Source organism: Haplochromis burtoni, unplaced genomic scaffold, assembly GCF_018398535.1.
Source record: "Haplochromis burtoni strain Fernald_Lab_line unplaced genomic scaffold, NCSU_Asbu1 Contig_260, whole genome shotgun sequence".
Lineage (NCBI taxonomy): Eukaryota > Metazoa > Chordata > Actinopteri > Cichliformes > Cichlidae > Haplochromis > Haplochromis burtoni.
Window position 1 is genome coordinate 391374 of NW_024582621.1, and position 24500 is coordinate 415873.

Consider the following 24500-nt stretch of genomic DNA (forward strand, 5'->3'; position numbering starts at 1 on the left):
TGCCTCTTGGGGAATAAATAAAGTGTTTTTTGAATTTGAAGCATGACTCATGAAATCTAAATAGCATAAAAAAATGATAAAAGTTGAAAACTACTATTCTGCGCTGCCTATGAGAACACTTTCAGAATCCTGGACACATGAGAGTTGTGTATAATGAGTAAATTGTTGTTTTATAGTCAATGTAAAACCTTTAACTTCTTTTTATAATCGCTTAAATAACAGATTATATCACAAACCAAATTCTTCCTTACGCTCACTAATGAGAGAAATGAATGCAGAACTATTTATTCTCAATGACATGTCTATTTACTTCAATTTCACAAATTGCACACTGTGTTGAGGAGCAACCACCGTTTGGAGCAACTTCAGCCAGATGTTGGTTTAGCTTGCCCCCTAGTGGCCATCAGAAACCTTGTGTTTGGTAATTGTAAGTAGTCAGGGGTCAGGTCTAAATACGCCAATAATTCATGAAAAATATCGACAGTTCAGGTGAAATAGTGCTATAAAACTGCAGGTCAAATCTTTTAACGTGTTTTTTATTCAATCGTGGCCATTAACTAAAGTTATGTTACTGTCCAGGCAAAAGCTTGTAAGGCGCTTACATTATAATTCAGGTGTGGGCTTCGGACCAGACACAGCACATAAAGGCAAAATTGTGAAGCAGGAGTAGCATCAGTAAAAAGTAACGCTTCCATGTTTTTCTGCATAATGTAGAAAGACAGACTCATTTCTTGCTTCTCTTGTTAAAGCTCTAATATTGCTTCAGCAGCCAGGTGGGGGAAGGTACTCCAGGCAAAGCAAAGTAATTCCACCACCAGGGCTTCTCTGCTCTCTCCTCTTGGTTCTGGCTCAAATCAGCCATCTGGGTGTAGTGCTGGTACTGGTTGTAAGGGTCAAACTTGTCGTAGGACAAGTCCTCTTCCTGCGGGTCAAAGTTCACAGGCGCTTTCGGCAACACAAAGTCCACCCGGCCTGCAATCTTCATGCGAGAGGGCAGCTGGATTATCTTGGTGGCTGTGGTGTAGCCTTGCGCAGAGGCGGAGACTATGTGGCTGCCAGGAGTGAGGAGGCGCCAGTAGTCTCCATTTTCAGCTAGGGCAGGGAGAGAAAGGCTGAGTATTTGGGCTTTTAATTGGGCTTATAATCAACATGAATACACAGTACATGAGTACGAATATATTTGTAGAGAAATGTTCATTTTACACATCAAGATGGGTTTACACAACTTGCAGAAACCCTGTAATACAAACTGTAGGAGTAGGTGTTTGGTAGAACTGCAATGACCTTAATAACTTTAGTTGAAGTAAGATATTGATTTGGTTTCCAGGTACTTCCACCTCGAGAACCTAGATAGGATTTTTAATACAGACACCAGTGCCGATATTTGGCAATATGAAAAAAACCCATATATATCAGAAATTGTTTACCTTTCTCAACACAAGAAATAAACTAAAATAAACAGATTACTCAGATAATATGACAAAAAAGTTGAGATTTGTCAATTATTTTGAAAGTTTTGTGCTGCTGTTAGTGACTACTTGATGCTGAATCTTGTTTTACTGTCACAACAAGGTGTTTACATACGATGCTTCTCAGATTCTCACTTGGTTATTGAATTTGTGGCCAAACGCATCTCACCTTAAGGAAAGTTGTAGAGTGCCTTACTGTGCAACAGTAACACTCATAACATGGTTGAAGGGTGGTTGGAAGGTTGTGATCAGAATAAACAATGATGTTATTGAGCTTTGTTATGAGCTTAATATAGGTTTTATGAAGAACCTGACACAGGAAGTTGTACTTATACTGGACAACTACCTCAAAATGCCTTTTTTGCCTTTATAGCTCATATCTTTTTAATATTTAAGATGCTACATATCTGAATTACTGAATAAAAATCATGTTGGCCATAAAGAGCTTAAGAATTGACTAAGAGACAAAACTAATGTCATAACTAAATGAAATTTTGTAAAGGCGTATGTTTTGTTAGCAGGTGATAGTTATTACCTGTTGTAATGTCGTGCTGTATCCCTCTGACAGATATCCTGGCACCTTTCATAGCATTTCCCTTTTCATCTTTTACAATCCCTTTGATGCCACGATGGGCCTGAGGACCAACACCCAAGAAAGTTGTTTACAAATAGATCATTTCATTCATCGCACTTGAGATTCAGTATGCTATTGCTAACATGTGCTGAACTGCCATGCCAACAAAAATCAGGATATCTGCTAAAAGAGTCTTACTGTCTCCATAAATGAGAGCAAAGATTCTTGGTTTTCATGCCAGGCAAAGGCCAGATCCTCTTCAGGGGGAAATCTATCACATCCCACACTCACAGTCACCTCAAAGCAGTTGGTGTGGAGATAGTTGAAGTCTTGCATTCCTGACCACAAAAAAACAAAAATCCAAAAAACACACTCACAGGTTCACAACTGTTCTTACAGCACACTCTAGCAGACTCAGCAGACAACAGCACTTTCCTTCCTGCTCAGAAATCTATTTTACTTCTCTTGGATTTGTGCCCCCCCCCCCCCCCTCCGCCCCCCCCCCCCCAACTCACCGCCTGCCAAGCTGGACCACTGAGCTGCATTAACGATCCCTTTCTGGCTGTGAGTACGAGACGATCCACAGCGTGCGTTTTCATTGGACATGGTTTCGTGGGCATTTGCATAAGTTGCTGCGATAAATTTGAAAACCTGCAAAATGTAAAACTGGTTAACTGTTTCTCCCTTTGTTCAGATGAAAAAATAACCACTGATTTAAACCACATGTTCACAGGGTTTTACCGGGGCAACAAGCATAAATAAAAAATCAGAGTCTGCTGATCTTAATAATGTTTTGTCCTATTTTTTTGCCATCTGTTTTCTGTTGTTAGCAATGACTCATTGCTTCCTACCTTCCCTCAAAGAGCAGTAAACAGGCATGTCACTGCATTAAGTGTTTTATGGGAGCACACTGCAAATAATATTCAATATTACACCTTACTTACCAGTCCCGTTACAGTTGTAGTAGCTGTAGTCTACACCATCATGGGTCCTTCACTTTATAGCCTTTAACTCATTAAAACATGACATATATTGCATAAAGTAAGAATATAAGGGTGTAGAAGGTTTTCAGAACTGACCAGTGACTGTAGGAAAAAGCATAGAGCAGTGTGCACTCCTGGAGGATGCACACTCGGTCACAAAGGATGCACTGGTGTATCTTTTGTGTTTATATTTATCATACAGTCATGTCAGGTATCATTTAATTAACACTGCTTTAAAAAGGCTTTCTCCTTTTTTTAAAAAAATCCCCGTTGCCCCGGCTCCTCGCTCCAAGGGAATCCTCACCTCTTTTATTTGCTTGTGAGTTGGGAGGCCTAGGGGCAATGGGAGGAGTCAAGTAGGGCTGCCACGATTAGTCGACTAGTCACGATTACGTCGACTATCAAAATCATCGACGACTAATTTAATAGTCGACGCATTGTTTGAAGCTTTGTAAGATCCCAAAAGACGCAGGAATAAGTAGCAGGATTTAAGAGTGTAATAACAGACTGAAACAGAAGATGGCAGCACTGCATGTACAAGGATGCCAGCTGCCGTTAAACCCCGAAGAAGAAGAAGAAGCTGTGTACCAGAATTCATAGCGCGGACCAGCACAGTTGCCAACAATGGCGGCAGCTAGTTAGTTTTAATATTACTCTTATTATTCTTTCTGGGTCACAAAATAAAGTTGAACATATTTTCAGACGAGAATGTAGCTGTGTAAACCTCAAATATCTGCTCAGTTTATTAAGACACCACATATTTTCAAAAGTGCGCCGACGTTTTTGGAGACGTCTGTTACCCACTCGATAGCTAGCCGGGGGCAAGGCTCACTAGAGTCCGTGAGAACACCGGACTCCCGGCAAATCATTTTCAAACCCACCGCCGTCTTTCGCTACTCAGGTTAAACATATAAGTCACTTGGATAACTTACAAATGTTATTGTTTGGCTTTTTTAGTATTTTATTTGTTCCTGAGTAAATCGGTTTGGCTGAGAAATAAAGTTATAGTTTTTACACAGCTGAATAAACGACAAATGATTATCAGAAATGTGAGATGCTCAAGAATATACTCCGATGTCCTGTTATATTTTAGATAGCAAGGAGCAGACGAGACTGAGTTTATTAAACTCCAACGAAACAATCTGCAGATTTCATTAAACTTTAATAAACTATCATCTTGTCTTTATTTTTAGTTAAAATATACCTTAAACACTTAAAGCTGTAAGCTAATGATAGTTATATAAGAGCAAATACGTGCTGGTGCAATAAGCTGTACGTTTTACGTCCAATGGATGCATGATCTGATTAGTCGACTAATCGCAAAAATAATCGGTGACTAGTCGACTATCAAAATCGTTTGTGGCAGCCCTAGAGTCAAGGATGCCCAATTTTGCATGAGAAAGAGGGGAATATATACACTGAGAACTGGATTAAACATGCAATTAAATTAAGGTTAGGTTCACATCTAACACGTCCAACCATTTATGTGAAACTAATACGTTTAAGAGACGTGCTCTTCATCTTGTAGTTTATGCTTGTTTAGCATTGGTTGACCCACCATTTACCTGGTAGATGTTAAAAGATTAAAAAGGCAAATCAAATAACCAGAATGTCTATGGTTACAGTCAACAGTCTATTCTTTTTCCAGCTTCCTCTAAACATATACTACATGTTCATACCTGTACTGATGACAGTAATAATTGAGGTCCTTTATATTTTCTGGTTTTTAGGGTTTGTTTAGGTTTCACTTTGTTTTTGATTATTACAAACTATTCTTTAACTCTATAAGTTTCCCAAAGAACCCTTTTTACCTTATCATCTGGGGTTGGGCAGAACATTTCATGTCCCAATGGGTGTTTGGACAGATCATAAGGGTAAGACACCACCAAGTCTCCACCATGGAAGTTAGCGGAGAGCACAAACGGGATGGAGCGGACCCACTTCATGACAGCGTAGGTCTCTGGTGCAACCTGGATTTCAGCATTAACACTTCTTATTGGTCTAACTGATTAAGTCAGTTTATTGTAAAGAGGCAAACTTTGCAACAGCACAGCTCATTATTTCATAAAGTATGTGCAGTGTCATTCACTATATATGGATAAGGATTTATACTGTACCTTACCAAACCAGTAATAGTCTGGGATTGGGATGTGGTCGGTGCGGTAGCCCTTTTGTCTGCGTCTGCTGTAAACGATGGACGTCAGGTCGGGGAAGTTTCTGTTCAGGTCGATGTTTTGGGCGTTATTTCGGCCGATGTTCCAAGAATCATATCTTTGATCCTCCTGAGGATTAAGTATTATTGCCTTATTAATAATATGTGTTTTAGATAGTAGCAGTATGAGTCATCCAGAAATTGCCATTCAACTATAACAGACTACAATATATTCTGTAAGGTGAGCGTTTGGCTTCGTGCTCATGGGCATCAATTTAAAGAGCTGATGTTCTGCTGCACTGTGCAGGGAATCATGCATTACTAATTACTTAACTATTGACTCAAACTGCACATCAATATATTTACTGCTTGTAACTGTAAATAGCTCACCTGCTCAAAATCGTAGTTATTGTCACTGACTCCGGAAACAGCCAACTCATACCCATCGGGGTTCATGGAGGGCAGAATGTGGATGCGGGTGGTGTTGATTAGAGTCTGAATCCGCTCGTTGCCGAGCAAATACTCTGAGCACAAGTGCTGAGCCAAGTAGATGAGTAGTTGGCGGCCAAGGACTTCATTTCCACGCATGTTCCCAATATACTTTACCTCCGGCTCAACTGTAGAGAGCCACGTTTAAGTTTTACCTACATTTGTAAGAGAAAAGAAAGCAGACCTTATGAAGACTGAGGAGCCTGACTTACGTAGTTCATGCTCTCCGGGATTGTTAGAGAACTCGATCACAAGCAGCTCTCTGCCCTCCATACTGCGGCCTATGCTGTAGGTCCGGGCTATGCCGGAGCACTGCTCCTCAGTCTTCTTTAAGACACTGATCAGGTCAGTGTTGGAATGATAGGTGAACTGCAAAGTGTCAGGAGAGTCCGCAGTGAGTAGAATATCCAGGCCATCAGCAGCTTCTCCTTCCTCCTGCCCTGTAGAGACAAGCATAGTTACTGGAAATCTGCAAGCTGCTCTGCAAGCTGCTTTGCAACCCTTCACCACTCCAGCTCATCTTTTTAATCAATGCCAGTTCTGTTGCTCATCCCACAACCAGCTTTTTGTGTATGCACACAGAGTAAGGTCACAAAACAGACACACTACCGTGGCTCAGGGGGTTGGGAATCGCATCTGTAACCGGAAGGTCGCCGGTTCGATCCCTGTCCTTGGGCAAGACACTTTACCCTACTTGCCTACTGGTGTTGGCCAGAGGGGCCGATGGCGCGATATGGCAGCCTCGCTTCTGTCAGCCTGCCCCAGGGCAGCTGTGGCTACAACTGTAGCTGCCTCCACCAGCGTGTGAGAGTGAATGAATAGTGGTATTGTAAAGTGCTTTGGGTGCCTAGAAAAAGTGCTATATAAATCCAATCTATTATATTATCACAGTGGGTTTTAACACCCTCTTTTTAGGGGCTGTTAGGTGAAGCTGGCTTAACAATGACTTGTTCTATCTCACCTACCTCAAATGGAAGTACTATCCTTATTTGTGTAAGGTTTTCCAGGGTATAAATATTGCAGTTTACAACAGAAATCTAAAGGAGAAAAAGTTGAAGCACTTCAAATCTATAATTAGTTAGAAGTGTTTATTTCAACTGCCACCCCGCCCCTCCCCCAAAGTCTGTACAAGTCTGCCCTGATTTTAGGATTCACACTTATTTCTGACACCAGCTGAGACCAGACCTAGAAAGGCTGTAAAACCTTTCGCTGCTGGTTTAAAAAACATGATTTATGCAGTGTAAAACTGTATTATACAAAAACTTTAACATCTATGACTGCAACACAGAGCTGCTGGCTACATTATAAGCTACAGATGGTTTATGTAAACACTTCCTGCGCGTCATATTGTGGAGAAATCATCCCAAATGGTACGTGCACTCACACCTCTGAGGCCCTTTCTTTTTCCCTAATATGTCTTTGCATAGATACAATTTAAAGGGTGGAAATCACAGAGTAGCACAAGACAATCATATAACAAAAAATCATAGTACAAAGAAAAACAACCCAAGACCAACTGCATGTTTTATAAATATATTGATAATTGACACTACTGTGTTGATAATTTATCTCAATAGAAAGTGGAAGATTACATAGTGTATGCTTGGCCAATATGGAAATTTTAAATTTTAAGACTGATGCAGATATTTAGTGATTTCAAAAACCCAAACAGATTTCCATCATGTTTGTTATCTGTAGTTATTTAAGAATCCTTGTTGACAATGAAGTCTTCTTTCATTCTTTCATTCAATCTGAAGAAGATGCACCTCTGTGTATAAATAGTATGACTTCCATTGTGTTTGAGCCTCTGATGAAGGTCGGCAAAATAAATTAGTAGAGTTGAGGTTTGCGAATTATTTCGCTTACGTTTCGTGCTAGCACTACCTAATGCCTCTGCTTGGATCAGCTTGTTGTTGCATTTGAGTGCCCTCTGGTGGATAAATTGTGTAACATCATGTTGTGGTTGATTGTTTCTCTCGTTTCCACTTTTTCAAAATTTTTATTTATCGGCCTTTATAAATACTGATATGAGCCAATATCGGTCCCTAGTATACCGCACCCGAATTATGTTTTTACATTTATGTAATGTGAAGATTTAATATTATCAGGATTTTTTAAATGACACATGAGGAAATCAACCCATCACTTTGCGCCACAAACACTGACCCAGTCTGCCTACAAACATTAAGTTTTATTGTGCTGAGTGATAGAAGTAAAGTTAGCTTCACTGCTGCAAAATAAAGGAGTAAGACGATGTCAGGCAGTGGACCAAAGAACTGAGAGGCCCGTGAGGGGAGTCCAAACTTAAGAATGTATTGTAGTGTCTGCTACAGCTTGTTGTTTTATTATTTAAGATGATATAGTTATGTTTATAAGGGTGCATTCAGGAGAACACTGTTAACGCAGGCCTTTAATCGCCCTCGTGAGTGTTACTGTCCTAATATGATACACAGTGAAAGAAGAACAGCTGGAGTTCTTACACTGATATCAGGCTAACCTGCTACCAGACTGTGCATCATGAAAGTTTTGGAACAATTTAAAAAGCACTACCTGCATACACTTCATGAAATGTACACATTATACTGTCTATAAATGTTGAAATGACACAACTTAACTACTCAAATTGGTTCCATGTGTCTGTGCAGAAGTTGCTGCTGTTCACGCGCTCATCTGGTTCACACATGGAGATGCAACGAGTGGTAGCAAAATACATATTTGGGTCTGTTATTGTTTTTGTGTTTAGTTTTTTACTATAAAGACTTTTCAGCTATTTGGGCAAGATATGATTTAGCAATGTGTGCCTTTCTGTGGTTCATTGTGGGTTGTTTATAAAGCCACTGCCAATAAAAACACCAGAAGATAACCACAGGATCAAGGATTAGTGACAGTTTATAGGGGAAGTAAGGCGTTCCAGTTAGGCTATATCTTAAAGTGAGCCACATACGCATCTCTGCAAACCAGATGCCTTCAGAAAATGTGTTTAGGAGAAGGAGTGCACTGCTGAAATTTTCATGCCTGCTTTTTATTTGAGTTGCTCTTTTTTTCAGGTGGAAAAAAGAAGCTAATGTCAGTATTTAAAACATTTACACGGATGTCATCAGCCACAGCCAAGACTAAGGCCAATTCAGGTCAACAAAGGTCAACATAATGACAGTATGCTGTGATTATATCTCACCTCTGAGGCCCTCCAGGGGGTCATAACATCCCTCTTGGTCGCTGACAAAGAAGCGATCGCAGTCGAGGAAGTAGGGCCAGGCCATCTGTATCTTGTCAAACGTGCGACTGCATCTTCTGCGCACGGCTTCACACGTGCTGCGGCACGGCTTCAGCACCTTCTCCTTCTCACAACGTGGGGCCAACACCGAGCAGCCCAGCATGCGAATCTCTGGGTTACAATCTCCGCCCAGCAGAGATTCAGCCACGCTGATGAGGAGGTACTCAGTGCCAGCTTCAGCATCCTCACGAGTCTTGTGACCGAGGATGTTTGGGAACATGGTTTGAGCGTAGGGCATGTCATCGCAGTAGGACAGTATTAGATCTGTGCATTTGGCTGCATAGAAAAATTCCACAATGAAGACAGATCAGGGATCAGCTTAGAAAGTAACAGATCAAGACGTGTATCTCCATCTGTTGCAGCGCTTAATCATGAGCCTCACTGTGCCGTCCTCAATCATCTAGTCCTAAATATTTCTATTATCTCTGGAAATTAGAATTTGAATATTTCATGCTGCCATCGATCATCTAAAAATACTCAATGATTTTGTGGCTTTGGGGACAGATTCCACTAAAACTACACCCACTATCATTTATAATCTCCTCCTGTTTGTTGTGAAAAACAGTCCTGTTGCAGTCACTTGGCATATTAAGGGGGGAGAAGGGGGACTTTGAGGCTTGGTTTTGTCCAGTGTTAGAGGCACAAAAGACTGATTGGTTAGAAATTAGAAAGTGTACAGAAAAGCAAGATAGCAAACAGCACATGCATGACACTTTTCTTGCTTTAAGCCCATGGGTACTTACGTTTTTCTTCTATTATTGGCTTGCACTGTCCTGCAAGACATACCAGCATGCCATTAGCTGACACTGAGTAGACACTAGATGGCAGGGTGGTTTTTGTAAATGCTACAGTGTGGCCTACAGAACACTGTGCTCGCTTCAACAACTCTCTATAAAGCCAGTCAGTGTACAAAGAATCATTAAGTCCCTCGAGGATCACATTTTCCACGACTATAAATCGTATTCATTAAACTTGCTTCCATCTAAAACATTAACACCATCTGTCAGACTTTAGATCTGTCACCATCTAATTCAGCTCACTCATCCTGTAGCTTTAGGTTTTTTTAAAGTTATATACAAGAATTTTTCACAAGTCTAATTGAACAAAAATGAGCTTCTGAATCAAGAATAGTCCACAGCCTGCACGTGACGTCCTGTCCAGTTTTTGCGCGGCAGGTCCAGATGCGCACATCAGCATAAAGTTTGTTATCGCAAAAAGTGCAGAAAGTTTACCTCGAAACTTCGGGTCGCATCGCGGAGGAGCACAAGACGCAAAAACCAACAACTGCAGCAGGATCAGCAGCATGATGCGCACTTTCCGACACTTATGTTCCGTTTCGATGTGGCACCTCACACACTGAGCCAGAGGGCGTGAGTGTGCGCGTTGGAGTGTCCCAAGTCTGCAAAACTTTCCTCCGAGAAACTCTGTGAGCGACTTTATTACAAGCATTACGGTTTCCTATCGAGTTACAGAGGAAATGGCTCTGAGGTAAAACGGGGATAAGTGCATGAAAGGATGGGCAAATTTTCGCTCACATTTTGCTGCGTCTTCGTTTTTCAGTACGGCTGGTGGCTGTTTCACGGGCCTGCTGCTGGGTTTAACTCGAAACTCAAACCTGGCTCTGCGTATTTAGACTAATAACCTCACATTTTCACTTCACATGAATCCTCATTCTGAAGAATAATAATTTATAGTTTGTGTCGGTGCTTCTTCTTGCTTTAAACTGACTGTAAAATTATAACATCATATTAAATGTCAGTGTGAGCTTGCTTTTAGTCATGAAGCCACAGATTATCTTTTTTTGTTTGTTTGTTTGTTTTGCCTGTCCCGTTTGGCTCTTATGCCGTCAGAATTGTTGTCTAAAGGCGAAGAAAGATGCCCAACGGATTTACTTTACCAAATAGACCATCCCAGCCTCTCCGTAATGGTCTATTTGATTCACCTTTTATTGTTTATTTTATTTTATTTTTACTTGTTAAATACGGGACAGACTGGGGAAAAGAAAGGGGAGAAAGAAGAGGGACGGGGATAAAGGTCAAAAAACAAAAACCAACAGAATAAGCAGAAAAAAAATACATATATAAGCCACAGATTATCATTTCATTCTGTATCCCCCTTCCTGTGGGAAGCTTTGTGCTACGTTTAAACACAATATTCTAGTTTTATTTGTCTGTTCTAAACACTTAAAGCGGTCTAATCCACAAAAATCCCCCCAAACCAGTCACGTGCCCGCAGAGAAAGAGAGTACAAGCACCTAATGCTGCTTTCAGTGTGTGAGTAAGTCACAGTCAGAACTTACATATAATAATAATAATAATAATAATAATAATAATAATAACATATGTTGCAAGTACTTAGTACCAGAGTTGCTAGTTTTAGTGAAGTCTTTACGTGACTTGTGTTTTTATTTTTCCTGTATTGGTCAATTTGTGTATTGAAAGGTTATAAAGGTTTCTCAGCCTTTGTTTTTTGCCTCTCTCTTGCTGCTACTGCCCATCTGCCCATCATTAGCCCATCTGCTTCAAGGTTCAACATGTGCATTCAGAGATGCTCTTCTCCTGGTTACCAGAGTTATTGTTGCATTCCTGTGAGCTCAGTGCAGTCGGGCTATTCTCCTCTGACCTCTGACATCAACAAGGCATTTTAATCCAGAGAACTGCTGCTTATTGGATATTTTCTCTTTTTCAGAACAGTCTCTGTAAACCCCAGAGATGGATGTGTGTGAAAATCCAGCAGATCAGCAGGTTCTGAAATACACAGACAATGTAACACCAACAGCCATGCTGCATTCAAAGTCACCTTTCCTTTTTATTCTGATACTCAGTTTGAACTTCAGACTGTAGACGGTGTCTACATACCTAAATGCATCAAATTGCTGCCATGTGACTGGCTGATTGGACATTTGCATTAATGGGCAGGTGACGTGTTGTACCTAACAAAGTGGCCAGCACACCTGATAACACACCTGATGTAGCTGTACATCTGGCAAATACTTAGAGTACTTAATATCTTTTGATCTATTCTTGCCTTCTCTCTTTGGTGTCAGTTTTGCTTTGGACAACATGTCATTTTAAATTAAGCTTTTTAAGACTTTTTAAGAATATTTGTAAGCCTGAGTCCAACTCACAAGGTTGGAGCAACAACCAGTTGGCTGTGATTAAATAAACCTAGCAACCAAGAAACATTTACAATTTATAATCCTCAAACTTGCTGCCATGATAGTGCAAAACCTGAGACTTAATTTGCTTCCAGTCAATCAAAGTGGATGCGTAGCAGCTTTTACGGTGATGTTCAGAAGGCTAAATCACATAAAATACTGCAGAAATCTTAATCATTATTAGACAAAAAAATATTATTAGTAGTAAATACCATTTTGAAGGTGATCTGTTTTTCTTATTGAGCCAGTATTAGAGTCCTTTCTTCTTCAAGCTGGGCAGAGTTGAATTTGCATAACCGGAAGCCTGGGTATTCATCATGCAGGCAGGTGGAGGATGGTGTGGAGGTAAAGCAAAAATACTACTACATCCTTCAGCTAAACCAGGAATATTGATTAGATCCTTAACACGTTCATGTATTATGCAAATTACTACATGCCCCAGAAACTGAATGGAAAAGGAGCCTCGTGGGAGACGTGACCCTCTACAGAAAACACGCACAAACTTGTAAATTGTGATTTTGATCAAGTGTCTCTGTGGGAAACTGCTGGAGAAAAAAAGGGGTGGATCTGTAGCAACGGACAAGTGTTTTAAAGTGTTTAGAACAGCTTTTAATGAACAAACTATATATATGTATATATGTATATATATATAGAGAGAGATATATATATATACATATATACATACAAATATATGTGCGTGCTCACTCCCAATGAAAATCTGAGCATCTTCAGCTCGGCCTCCTTCTGTCAGTGCCACCGCCTCCAAACCATACATCACAGCAGGTCTCACTACCATCTTGTAAACCTTCCCTTTCACTCTTGCTGTTATCCTTCTCTCACAAATCACCCCTGACACTCATCCCCACCCACTCCACCCTGCCTGCACTCTTATCTTCACCTCTCTTGTGCGGTGTGGATGGTTCACCACCTTCACTACCTCTGCTCCCTGCAGCTTCACTGTCCCTCTTATTCCCACACATATATTCTATCTTTCGTTCCTCTTCTCTTCAGAGCATACCTCCACCTCTCCAGGCTCTCCTCCACCTGTTCCCCGCTCTCCCTACACACCACAAAGTCTTCTGCAAACATCATAGCCCACAAAGACTCCTGCCTGACCTTTGCGAACAAGAAGATGTTCACAGCCGATGTAGTCCCACTCCCACATTGAACCCATCTATCACGCCTGCTGCACGCCTCAACCCTGCCTCACTGTCCTCATACATCTCTCTGCCGCTCCTGACTTCCTCATGCAGCACCACAGTTCCTCTCGTGGCGCCCTCTCCTATGACCTCCTGACCTTCTCCTTCCTTCTCCATCAACACTCTATAATAATAACAGAAAACAAGCTGCTTATATGGAACTCAGACTCTTCTAATTCAGTTTATCTTGGATTTTTTTCTTCCTTATTTTAATTACAAGCTTATCATTTCATCTACTTTATCACCATATGTAGGTGGACTGAAGTGTGGAAGGAGGTTAAGATATTTACCACTGATGCAGACAATGCTGCTGTCTTTAAATCCTCCTCAGGCTGCTCTAGAGTGTGAGAGGAGTCATGTATTAATAGCCATGTAGAAAGCATATTTTCAAGAGAGGCCCGACAGTCTGCAAACCCGCTCAGTCGATTCCGTACTTTTAAACTCGAGCAGCTGTGACACATATTGTGCCATGCATACATTTTCCATTTGAGCAGTTTTAATTACCAGTTTCTCTTTTATCAGGTTCTGGTGATTGGGGTTAATTAAGAGGTGCAAAAATAGCCGAGCTCTAGCTTCTGCACAAGCCTGAGCTGCTTTAAGCGTTAACTGCCTGTGAATTCAGAGGTGCCGGTGGTTGAGCGAGCCACCAAAAATGGGGATTTCTAATTTTAATGTTGCCAGTAATTACTGCTGGTCTGTTTCCACGCATCAGATTAAAAGAGATTCATTACTGAGTTTGAATATATTAATTGACAAAGATGAACTCCTCTCTTTAATTATACTTGCCGATATTGCAAGAGAAGTTCTCCATGTGACACCAGAGTCATTTTTTGTGTTGCATGCTATCTGCGCCACAATCAAGGCTGTGAGGCAGAAACAGGTGCGACCCGGAAAGCTTTTTATTATTCAGAGAATAACTTCCCCGTGTAAGCCTCTTCAAATGCATCTGTTTCATCTTTATTTATTTAAGACTGTAAAATCTGAAATTAATGAGTCCAAATTTAAATAAAAGACATGCTATTTGTCTTTCAGTGTGCCGGCCTGTCGTGTCCATGGGCTGAATTCAATATAAAAACTGGCAAATCAAATCTGGAGATGAAATATGATGTAATTAAAGGACATTTGTGTACGTTCAGCAACGTTGCAGTGAAAACATTCATATTCATATTTTATAATTGACAGCTTTTTATTATTGCACATATTCCACTAATAGCTAATCACACTGCCAAAGAACAGCAAGTGGCTAACAGGAGGAAAAAATACATGTGAGTAAAATACATCCAAATAACCAGATTTTTATTTTAGTAATAATAATAACTGTTATTATAATAAAGCAGCTATTCTGGTTCTCGTGTGGAACAGCTGGAAAAAAAATCACATATTTAAATCTGGCACAAACACAGAGCAGTGTGTTTTAAAGCACTTTGAAAACACTCCTATGCTACATCACGTTGCTCCCCATTTATCTAGACAAAAAGTTGTTCCTGTACAGTGCAAAATATGTAATATCATTATGTAAATATCCATAGAAACGACTTCTGCAGTCAGCTGGCAAAACAAAACACAATTATACAAACGCGTTTCAGTTAAAAGTGGGCGATCAGGTACATTCAGTTAAAAACTCTAACTTAAAAGTATAAATCTGGTAATTTGCCATATTTTTTCTTACTGTCAACAAATCCACAAAATGAAAAAAATAAAAAGTGTTCTCCCTCCTCTTATTAACTCTCCAAGCTAAAATGGCATTATAAAATTATGGACTGGCGATATGCCCACACGACCTAGCTTTATTCAACCTGCAGACTGGTGCTTATTTAATTAGATAATGACTCAAATGCACACTAACATAAAATTTGGGAAAACCAAGAAAGCCAAGTATTCAGTGATGGATGCTTTGTGGTCAAGTAGTTTTTTTTTTTATCTTCTTTCTGCCGTCTACAAGTGTGTCCTGACAGCTGCAATATTGTGAAAAGGTTCATTTATTTTCAATTTAATTGAAATATTCATTGCATTCATTGTATTCATTGCATGCAATGACAATTGTTTTTTCTGTAACTTTGATGATAGGTCATGAAAATCAGAAATCCGGTATCTCGTTATCTTATGATTTCATTCTCAGTTTGAGTAAATTACTATTCACACGTCATAAATACTGTATTTCTCTGAGTCTATTTAAGGCCTCGTAACCACGATCAACAGGAAGACTGCTGACTTGACGACTGTCCAGATGTCACCAACACCCTCCACAAACAGAGTGAACCACCGACAGTCTCAACTGAAAAGACTGGCTGTTTTCACTGAGAGCTGAATTGAAGCATATTAATGGACAGTTGACTTGAAGGGAAACGTGTGGTAGGATAAGTGCATGAGCAGCAGGAATAATTGTAGCCTTTAGAGGACTGCCAAAAAGTCGATTCAAGAATTCAAGAGCTTCACAAGAAGTGGACTGAGGCTGGTGACTTGGCATCAAGGGCCACCGCGTGCAAATGTCAGCTGGCCGTGGCCAGAAGGTTAGTGATTTGATCCTTGGCTGCTCTGGTCTGTGTGCAAGTGTGCAAGTATCCTTGGGCAAAATACTGAACCCCAAGTTGCTCTCCAATGTATCCATCAGAGTGTGAATGTATGTGAATGTTACACAGAAAGCACTTAGGTGTAGAAAAAAAGCGCTTGTATGAATGGTTGAATTAGGCATGTTAGATCAGAGAGCTTTGAGTGTTCAAGTCGAGTAGAATAGTGCTGTACAAGAACCAGTCCATTAGCATTTACCACTTTGATTCCTAATATCAAGCCACTTCTGAACCAGAGATGTCAGAAGTATCTTACCTGGGAAGGAAATGTCCCAAAATTTTATATGTTATTTGAAAGTCTCAGTCCTAGTGCCTGCAGGAGAGTGGAGCGGAGTGTTTAAAGTCCAGTGTGAAGCTTCTGCAGTCCTTGATGAACTGGGTTGCTGTTATTAACGGTTGGTCCACTGTGTTTTATGAAGTCCAAAGTAAAAGGAGCATCTACCAGGAGGTTTCAGAGCGCATCAAGCTTTCATCTGCTGGCGAGCCTCATGGAGATCCTGCTTTCTTTTTCCTGCACCTGCCCCGCTTCAATAACAACCTCAGCAGAGCCACAGATCACCTCTGCATACTTTTAAAAAGTCGGGCATCTCTCCATCATAAATAATTCTATGATTGACGTTACTGAATGTTGTACTGGATGTGTGATTTTCATGAGCTATAAAACATAATTAGAAAAACTAAAACAAACAAAGCCTTGGCATATTTCATTGTACGTGTGATGTATACAAAATATAACTTTCAATTTTAAAAAAAATAAATAAATAAAGCTTTTAAAGACTGACCTGTGTATTAATGGAAATAGTCTAAACATGCACATTAATTGCTGTCTATACTTGAGAAATTCAAAGAACAGGGATGCTTGGGAAGTTGGAAAATACTGAGAAACCGACCAACTAATTGATTTTGGTGACAGTAACAAAGAATAAAGCCTCTCACCAGACTCATCCTTTAAGATTAGGGTGTAAATGTCAAATGCCTTTGGCTCCTTTAGGTATAGCATCTCTGAGAGAATTAGACAAAGTGCATCAATATTAAGTGACTGACATGACACTGCAAAGTAGTCTAACACAGTCAATACAGAACATGGCAATAATGTGCAGCAGCTGAGCCTCCACATTTAAGTCTGCATCCATTCACTGACAGGACATTATACAGAAGCAGGAGCAACAAAAGTCTTTCCCTCTTTGCCCGTCGTCGCTCGGCTGCTTATCGACCACCAGCCTCCGTGTGTGCGATGTTAAGTGGGGCAAGAACAGGTTTGAAATGATTCTAAAGTTGTTGGAGTAGAGGAAGGCCACCTTTTACATGTCGCTCAGAGTGAAGAAGGGAACTCATCTCCAGCTGTGCGTCCCCTCAGCTTTAGATGAGCCAATGACTTATTCAGTGAAATAGACTGGCTGTGTGGTTTCTGGGGAATGCTGTTCCTGATGAATCACAGATCCCTTGTTTGCCGTCACTCCCCAACGTCTCCACCCTATCTGTCGTCTTACCCATCTCTTCTTTATCTTTTTGCCCATTCATCCTCCCCCACATCGCCACCTTTTCATTCCTGTCCGCCCACCGTCTTCCTTATGGTTTTTTTTTTTTTTGCTCTCTTCTTCACCTTCCACCCACTTCCTTGTCCCATCTTTCGACTCTCTTTTCTCTTTCTAACAATAACCTGTCCTCTCTTTCTCTCTCCTGTTCTTTTTTTCTCTCCACCCACCTTTTTTTTCTGCAAGAGGCAACCTTTATTTTTGGCCTGCACTGTAGCGTGTGCATATGTCACGTCCTGCATTTGCCATTAACTGATCCTCTGGAGACAGTAGTCGTTCTCTGTGTCTAAAGAGCTGTTATGGCCAGACGAAGGGTACAGGTCACGTCGGAGTAGCCTGTTGACGACGGTGACCAGGACTTTCTTGTACTGCTGACGTAGGAGAGAGTAGGCAAAGGGGTCAGACGCAGCCTTGCTATATGTCAGGCACTTACTGATGATTCCCCAGTGGCGGTTGACGTCCACGAACGGGAGAAGCTCAGCCAACCTGAAGGGGCGTCAGGAGAAACATGACTAAACAGAGTGCATTTTAGTGAAGCTGCCGCTCAGAGATTTGTCCTGATGTCATGTCAGATGATTAGGTAAGACTGACCATAAAACCTTTAACACGTTAGGTACTCTATAATGATCATAAAAGAGGCTTGGAAATGCAATTGTGTGCTCTTTTTCTTTTTCTTTTGCAAAGGTAGGTGTAACATGGTGAAATTTTTTTTAGAACTCTGCCCTTTCAAAAGAAGAAGATCTTTTATCATTTTTTCACCTCAGATTTGTATGTTCAGACCACTCGTGTTATTAATGATCAAAAGGAACTGTGTGGCAGATTTTTAAATGCCTAAATGAAAAACAAACCAAACAAAGAACTCCATTTCAACCAAAGTTGGGAGGCTGTGTGAAACATTAACAAAAAATAATAATCAAAAGCTATTTTTAACTAAAAAACAGCACACAGACAAAATATTAGCTGATGAAACTGATCATTTTTCTTGTTTTATTTCAATTAAAGCTGACTTTTTTTTTTAAATCACAGATGCTGTGTCCTCTGGATTAAAGAAGACCTGCTGTGGTCCCTGGCCTTGGCCCTGTTTTCAGTTTGCTTAGTAAAAGTATCTAGATTTGAATTTTCCCTGTAAAATCCGATTCAGATTTTTTGTTATTGTATTTTTTGTTCCTGTTTTTGGTTGGAGCTTTTGCTATTTCTTTCTTTTTTCTTTGAAACATGTCTCCTGTATCTGAACTTTACTCCCTCCCTCTGGTTGTCTTGATTGTTTTCACCTGTTTCATTTCATCCAGCTGTTTCCACGTCCCTGTTTACCCCATGTGTATAAATAGCCCTCTCCTTCCGCTGAGCCTCAGTTTATGTATATTTGTGTCTTTAAGGTCTCAGAACTATGACAGGATCATTGCTTTCTGTTATCAAAACGCACTTCAAAAGCTGTTGTCTCTGACAGTGTGAAGGTGCATTAGTGCACGCTACATGAGTACTATACACATTTATGATAACCCATTAATGCTGAATAATGTATGCAGGTTTCGAAGTGACATATGCTGCCACACAGACAATGTCCTTTTCAGGGAAAGTGTAACCTATTATAACACCAAGACAACACCAAAATTGTGTTGTGTGTGTAATCTAACAGTATGACTCTGCAGTAAGGGGGTCCTGATGATAGATTGGCTATGCTACAGACCAACCAACCTTTATTTTTATGATTAAAGTTTTTAAAAAAAAAGCCAAAATGTTAATGTTACTATAAATTTTGACAGAACTAAGTTTCCTAAGTCAAGAAAGAAAACGTCAGTAGGCTTATTTACTGTGGCGTATTTGTCATATTATACCAAGAATAACCTCCCAATTGCCCCAGTTGTTAAGCTGTCCTCTACTGAATGCATTTTTATATTTTAGATAAGGTACTTTCTAATAACCTAAAATTCAGCTTTTTTGGCTGAAGAGGCCAGTAAACAAAAGCAAAATATAGATAGATACCCAAAAAAGGCCATGAAGACTCTCATCGTGTTTAAGGAATTGTGAGGTTTAACTCTCACAGGAGAGACTTGATCAAGGATACTCTGCTGAGCAGGTGAAGAAATACATTTGAAAACTTCAGCATGTAGAAGAAACTCTGAAGAAGGCAAAGGGACAGATGTGTCCTTGTCTCACCAGTTAATGTTTTTTTTAAACATATTGATCCCATCAAATTAAAAATGAACAGATAGATTTCAAAACATGGTCTCATTTGACACATGTTTTTTTTTTTGTTTTTTTTTTAAAAAGGGGTTAGATATTTGTCTAAGGAGCTTAAAAAAGAAGATATCTGGTCTCATCTAAGAATCTTCTTCAGTTAAACAAGTCCCATCACCTTCTTTTCAAGCTTCTTAGACTACTATGACCCGGATTGCTGAGAACCTGCACAGATATTTAGATAGTTTCCACATCTTTATGTTGGTTACTGAATTAAATGCTAAAGCATTTTCAGTGCCACGTTAACATCAAATCAAAACATTAAAAAAGGTGGAGAAATTATCATTTTTAAAGGCATTACATATGACCATAGATATTGTGTAGATTTTATTAAGGCGCTTCAAATTATCCAATAAAGAAGTTTTTTCTTTTGTTTTTTCTGTCCAGTGGAGATTACATTTTCTTATTTATTTATTTACTTACTTACTTACTATATTATCAGTTAAAGTATTTGAAACACAGCGTAGGGTTTTGCCTTTTTCAACTTAAACCACACAGCTGAGCGCCTCTCCACATTTCTAACACAGTCTCCTGTATTCTTCTGGTCAGGGGGGATGTGGAACAGTGAAATCAAACAGGACCATCAAAATACCACAGAGGCAAAGACTACTTTACAAGTACAAAAGATAAAATATGCGTATGAATTATCATAATTGGATGCTTAGGTGCCAACTGCCACACTAGACACTTCCTGTGGGCAGGCACGGTCAGTGGGGGGTTACTCCACCTCAAATGCTGCTCTTTGCTAATTTGTCCTCCTTCTTCCCTTCCATATATGAGCACACCACAAATGTCAAATTGATGGATCATCAGCACCGCATCTGGGCGATTTGTGGCCCACTAAAGCATTTCCACGCTTCTCTGGGAGCCTCTTTGGTTGTTTGAACTGTATCTATTGTCCTAGACTCTAATGCGTGTCTTTCACTGGAAGTAGCCTGCCATGTTTATGTACAGCGCAGCACAGGTGGCTAATGAGCCACATCACAGTTTAAGGAAATGATCATTGAAATTATGAGCGGTGTGCTGTCAGCTTGGAATAAACTGTTTGTTTGTATCTGATCGGACATTGTGAGTTTGTACTGCATTATCATGTGAAGAAAACAGGTCTGCAAAGCTGATCAGCGTGGATGCAGATCTCAACATGCTGGCTAAATGTTTTTTACTTAGTCAAATGCCGTCGAAGATGTATTATTTTACAAATGTGTGGGGTCAGTTATTTCTTAAGCAGTTGTTTTGCAGTAAGTTGAATTATGTATGAGTTGACTCACCTTGTGATTACATAAGGAGCAAAGCAGATGATAAATGAGCCGATGAAGATGCTGATCTTCTTCGTGGCTCTCTGCTTTCTCCTCTTTTGCTCTGCTAAGCATCTTTGTTTCACGCTGAAAACAGCAAAGAACATTTAGACTTTTTTGCCACAAGGCCACTGTCAAAACAGACCGGGAGAAATCATGCTCACAATACACGAGGTGAACTACCTTGGGTGAATATCGACTAGCAGGAACAGAGTCTGCATGGTGATAATGTCAATCCTCTTGCAGTGAAACCTAGCGACCTTCAACACCTTCAAATAGGTGAAACACAAGATGAGCAGGGACAGAATGAAACTGGTGGCGTGGAAAACGATAGTGAAGATTGTAAACTTAATCCTGTCGCTGCCTTCCTCGCTCGGCTGCAAGGTGCAGGACGCGTAAACGTCGCTGTAGTCGACCCAGGAGAAGAGCAGCGCCGTCAGGGAGAAGGTAAAGGAGTGCAGCCAGGAGTAGCACACCATGATCAGTGCGTCCTTGTAGCGCATTTTGGTGGAGTAACTGAGCGGGAAGACGACCGCTATCCACCGATCTATGCTGAGAGCCGCCATGCTCAGCATGGTGTTTGCGGTGAGAAAAGTCTCCAGAAAGCTCACCGTGTGGCAAACGCAATCTCCAAAGGGCTGCTGCTTTCTGATAATCCCCACCAGAGTGGCCGGCATGTTCAAAACAGTGATGAGTATGTTGCAGAAAGACAAGTTCATGGTGAAAACACCGGGCACCTGTCGGCGTATCTCGGTGCTGTGGACGAAACATAGCAGCACCAACAAGTTGGACAACAGCGAGACGATCGCGACCACGACGATGAACAAAGCGAAAATGATTTCAGCAAAGTCCATGTCTCACTCCAGAAAGTCCACTCGCACGTTACCTGCGCCTGTTGTTGCAAACGAGAACTTCAAATCCACCATGGTCGCTCATTTCTCCGGCGGCTCCACGCACTCGTTTCACTTAGATCCTCGTGCGTCCGCGCGCCGCCGCCGCCGTACTTTCCAAATTCCTCGAGCGCTATCCAGCGTGCTGAACCCAGCAGTCACCATCTCTCTCTGCCCCTCTCGCTCTATAAGCTCACCGACCGCTTCCCACTTACATCCGACAGGTGCGCGTGTGGCGCTCTGCGATGCGCGGGGGTCACGTCTTTCAGCAGCCACGACAGTTTGAACAACACGCCAACGGAACAGCCATCAGGCAGAGAGCGATCTGTGGGGCACCGAGAAAAGCAAGTTGATGAATGACTGAACAAAAACCTGTTCACAGAAAAAATGAACCCAAGCTTCACCTCGTTTCCTACATGTTTTGTCGATGCCTCGTTCGGCTCACCTTGAGCAAACTTGAGCACAAACACAAGTCGTCACGCTTCAGTTATTCACCGTCGAGTTTTGCACTGATCGCCCTTTGCTCCCAATCAGCGTGGATGTGGAGGCAAAGGGCGCAGATAAACTCCGGCATGTGTTTCTGAATAATGGGAAACGGCTCAGCCGTCATCAAATGGCACAAGGTGCACACGCCCCCCTTTTGCTCATATGAATTATTTATTACGCGCGTAGATTTGGCGTGTCATATTTTCTGTAGATGCAATGCAAATAAACAAATAGTTTGAAGGAAGGACTGTTAGAATGTCACTTTTTAACGGGATTTTCGCCTAAAATTTGATTTAAATATACGAAGATACAATTATTTGCCACGAATTGCTGCAGTAACAGTAAAATATCATTTTCTTTACACAATTTTATCTTAATATGTTTAATATGTTCATGTTATGCGGCTTTTTGCTTTTACTCCACAGTACAAAGTTTTCTTTTCTATGTTATAAGATGCAGTTATTGCACTTTGTATTCCATACTATTAATTTTAAAATAGTTACTTGTTTGTATGACAGCTCAAGCTAACCAGCAGTTCATAAGTACTTAAAAACATCAATAGGTGCAAAATTCAAGAGAGAAAATATACACATATTAATCATCAGACATAGTACCGTCATGCATATAGTAGGCCTACATACAATATCATGCATCACATAATGCCTGCACTTACTTTAGACACTTTAAATATATTTTAAATATATTTTGATTACACAACCCGTGGACTGTTAAGCTACACAGAATAAGAAAAATTAACGTTTACTTTTGTCATTTGTTTTTTTTAAAAAAATCCAAAATAAAGATATGTGTAAATTCTTATACAGCACCAATTTTCACACAATCAAACCTCTAACTGAGCCTGAAAACTGTGTTTTTTATTTTTGTTTAAACCTGCTGTGTTTTTGGTCCCACTCTCCCACCGACTTGGAAAGACTCACTGAAATGCCCTTGCTTTGCAGATCAAACACCAGCTGTCTCTCGGGAGTCCATGTGGTTATATCCTTTTATTAATTTGGCAATAATCTTGTTAATAACGTATGTAACTCAAAGTTAAATAATCCTGGATCTACTGACTTCTAATCGGCCACAGAAGCAATAGGTCTTTAATTAAGAAAATGAGTTCTTCCCCTTCTGTCAGCCTTCTGCCAGTTCGCAAACCTTTCAATGGATGCAGATAGTGTTATAATCCATTTTAGCTAGTTATTTTGGACGCACTGAAGTTGTTCATGTTAATGACTTTGGAAGGTGGAGCTTTAAATCATTAGTAAGTGAAACATTTGCTATATATACAGCCATAAGTCTTTCTTAATGTCCAGGTACAAGGGGGTTTCCTTAAACCTCGGCACGACGTTTGGGAAGTTTGGGTTCACAACCATTATTAATCATTTAAACAAGAATAAAATGTTAATCAAATTAAGTTTTAATCAGTTTACATCATGTTGTTAGTTAAATACCAGTCTGTATTTATATGAATTCAGACTTTATAATTGCCCATAAATTGGTCAATAACCATAGTAGTTTACTAACCATTAACAAAGTTGTTTCTGCCTTAAAAACTCTTAAAGTGTAAATTGATTAAGTGCAAGGGGACATGCCGTGGTCACCCCGTCTCCACAACATTCTGCAATTTTCGGTGTTTTTGTAACATCTCAGTGAGGCATTTTTGTCTAAAGGAAAAAGGGAATTGCACTTCAAAAAGCAAAAACCGTACAAGCGGCACTCTGTGTTCCAATAAATGAGATAAAACTCCAGGTAAGGTAGCCAGCAATAGAAGTGCACTTCACTAATGTTCGTGCTTGTTACTGAGTCATGCTCAGTTCTGCAGAAGCTCGCGTAGACAGTGACTCACCGGGGTCAGACACAGCCTGCAGGGGTTTTGTGTATCTTTTTTCGTTTTCACTCGCTTCATACTCCCACATGTTATGAGGCTTGTGCCCGAATCCCCTTCCCCTCCAATTAAGAGCAGCAGTTTATTTATTAAAGAGTGATGCTGTATCTGAGAATTGACTTTACTCTGTGCCCACGGCTTTGTTCGCAGCAGTCGTAGTTGAGTCTTAAGCGATTAGGTGAGTCATCAGTAAGTGTAGTAGCGTAGTTTAGGGAAACCCTGAGGCAAACCATCTGCCCTCAAAGGCATCATCATCATCACAGCAGCTGATGAAGCTCTCCATGAGCACTGTATTCAAGCTATA

At 40.5% G+C, this 24500-nt stretch overlaps 2 protein-coding genes across 5 annotated transcripts; both read right to left on the minus strand.

The window, feature by feature from the left end:
* Positions 1–520: 520 nt before the first annotated feature.
* LOC102290461 (carboxypeptidase Z) lies at positions 521–10351 on the minus strand. Its single transcript, XM_005939656.2, has 11 exons — positions 10174–10351; positions 9685–9714; positions 8843–9217; positions 5880–6107; positions 5569–5795; positions 5144–5308; positions 4838–4996; positions 2559–2694; positions 2242–2381; positions 2005–2104; positions 521–1092 (listed from the first exon to the last, which is right to left on the minus strand). The coding sequence occupies exons 1-11, from the start codon at positions 10244–10246 to the stop codon at positions 752–754; spliced, it is 1974 nt and encodes a 657-aa protein (XP_005939718.2). The 5' UTR covers positions 10247–10351; the 3' UTR covers positions 521–751.
* A 6215-nt stretch (positions 10352–16566) lies between these two features.
* Positions 16567–22418, minus strand: LOC102290961 (G-protein coupled receptor 26). 4 transcript variants are annotated; one of them, XM_005939659.2, is made up of 4 exons: positions 22268–22418; positions 21116–22147; positions 20906–21019; positions 16567–17885 (listed from the first exon to the last, which is right to left on the minus strand). In XM_005939659.2, exons 2-4 carry the CDS (start codon positions 21784–21786, stop codon positions 17648–17650), a joined length of 1023 nt encoding a protein of 340 aa, XP_005939721.1. In that variant the 5' UTR covers positions 21787–22147; positions 22268–22418; the 3' UTR covers positions 16567–17647. The 4 variants fall into 4 exon arrangements, with proteins under 4 accessions (XP_005939721.1, XP_005939722.1, XP_042083365.1 ...); XM_005939660.2 differs by having other exon boundaries at positions 22239–22418; XM_042227431.1 differs by having other exon boundaries at positions 22227–22418.
* Between the last annotated feature and the right edge of the window lie 2082 nt (positions 22419–24500).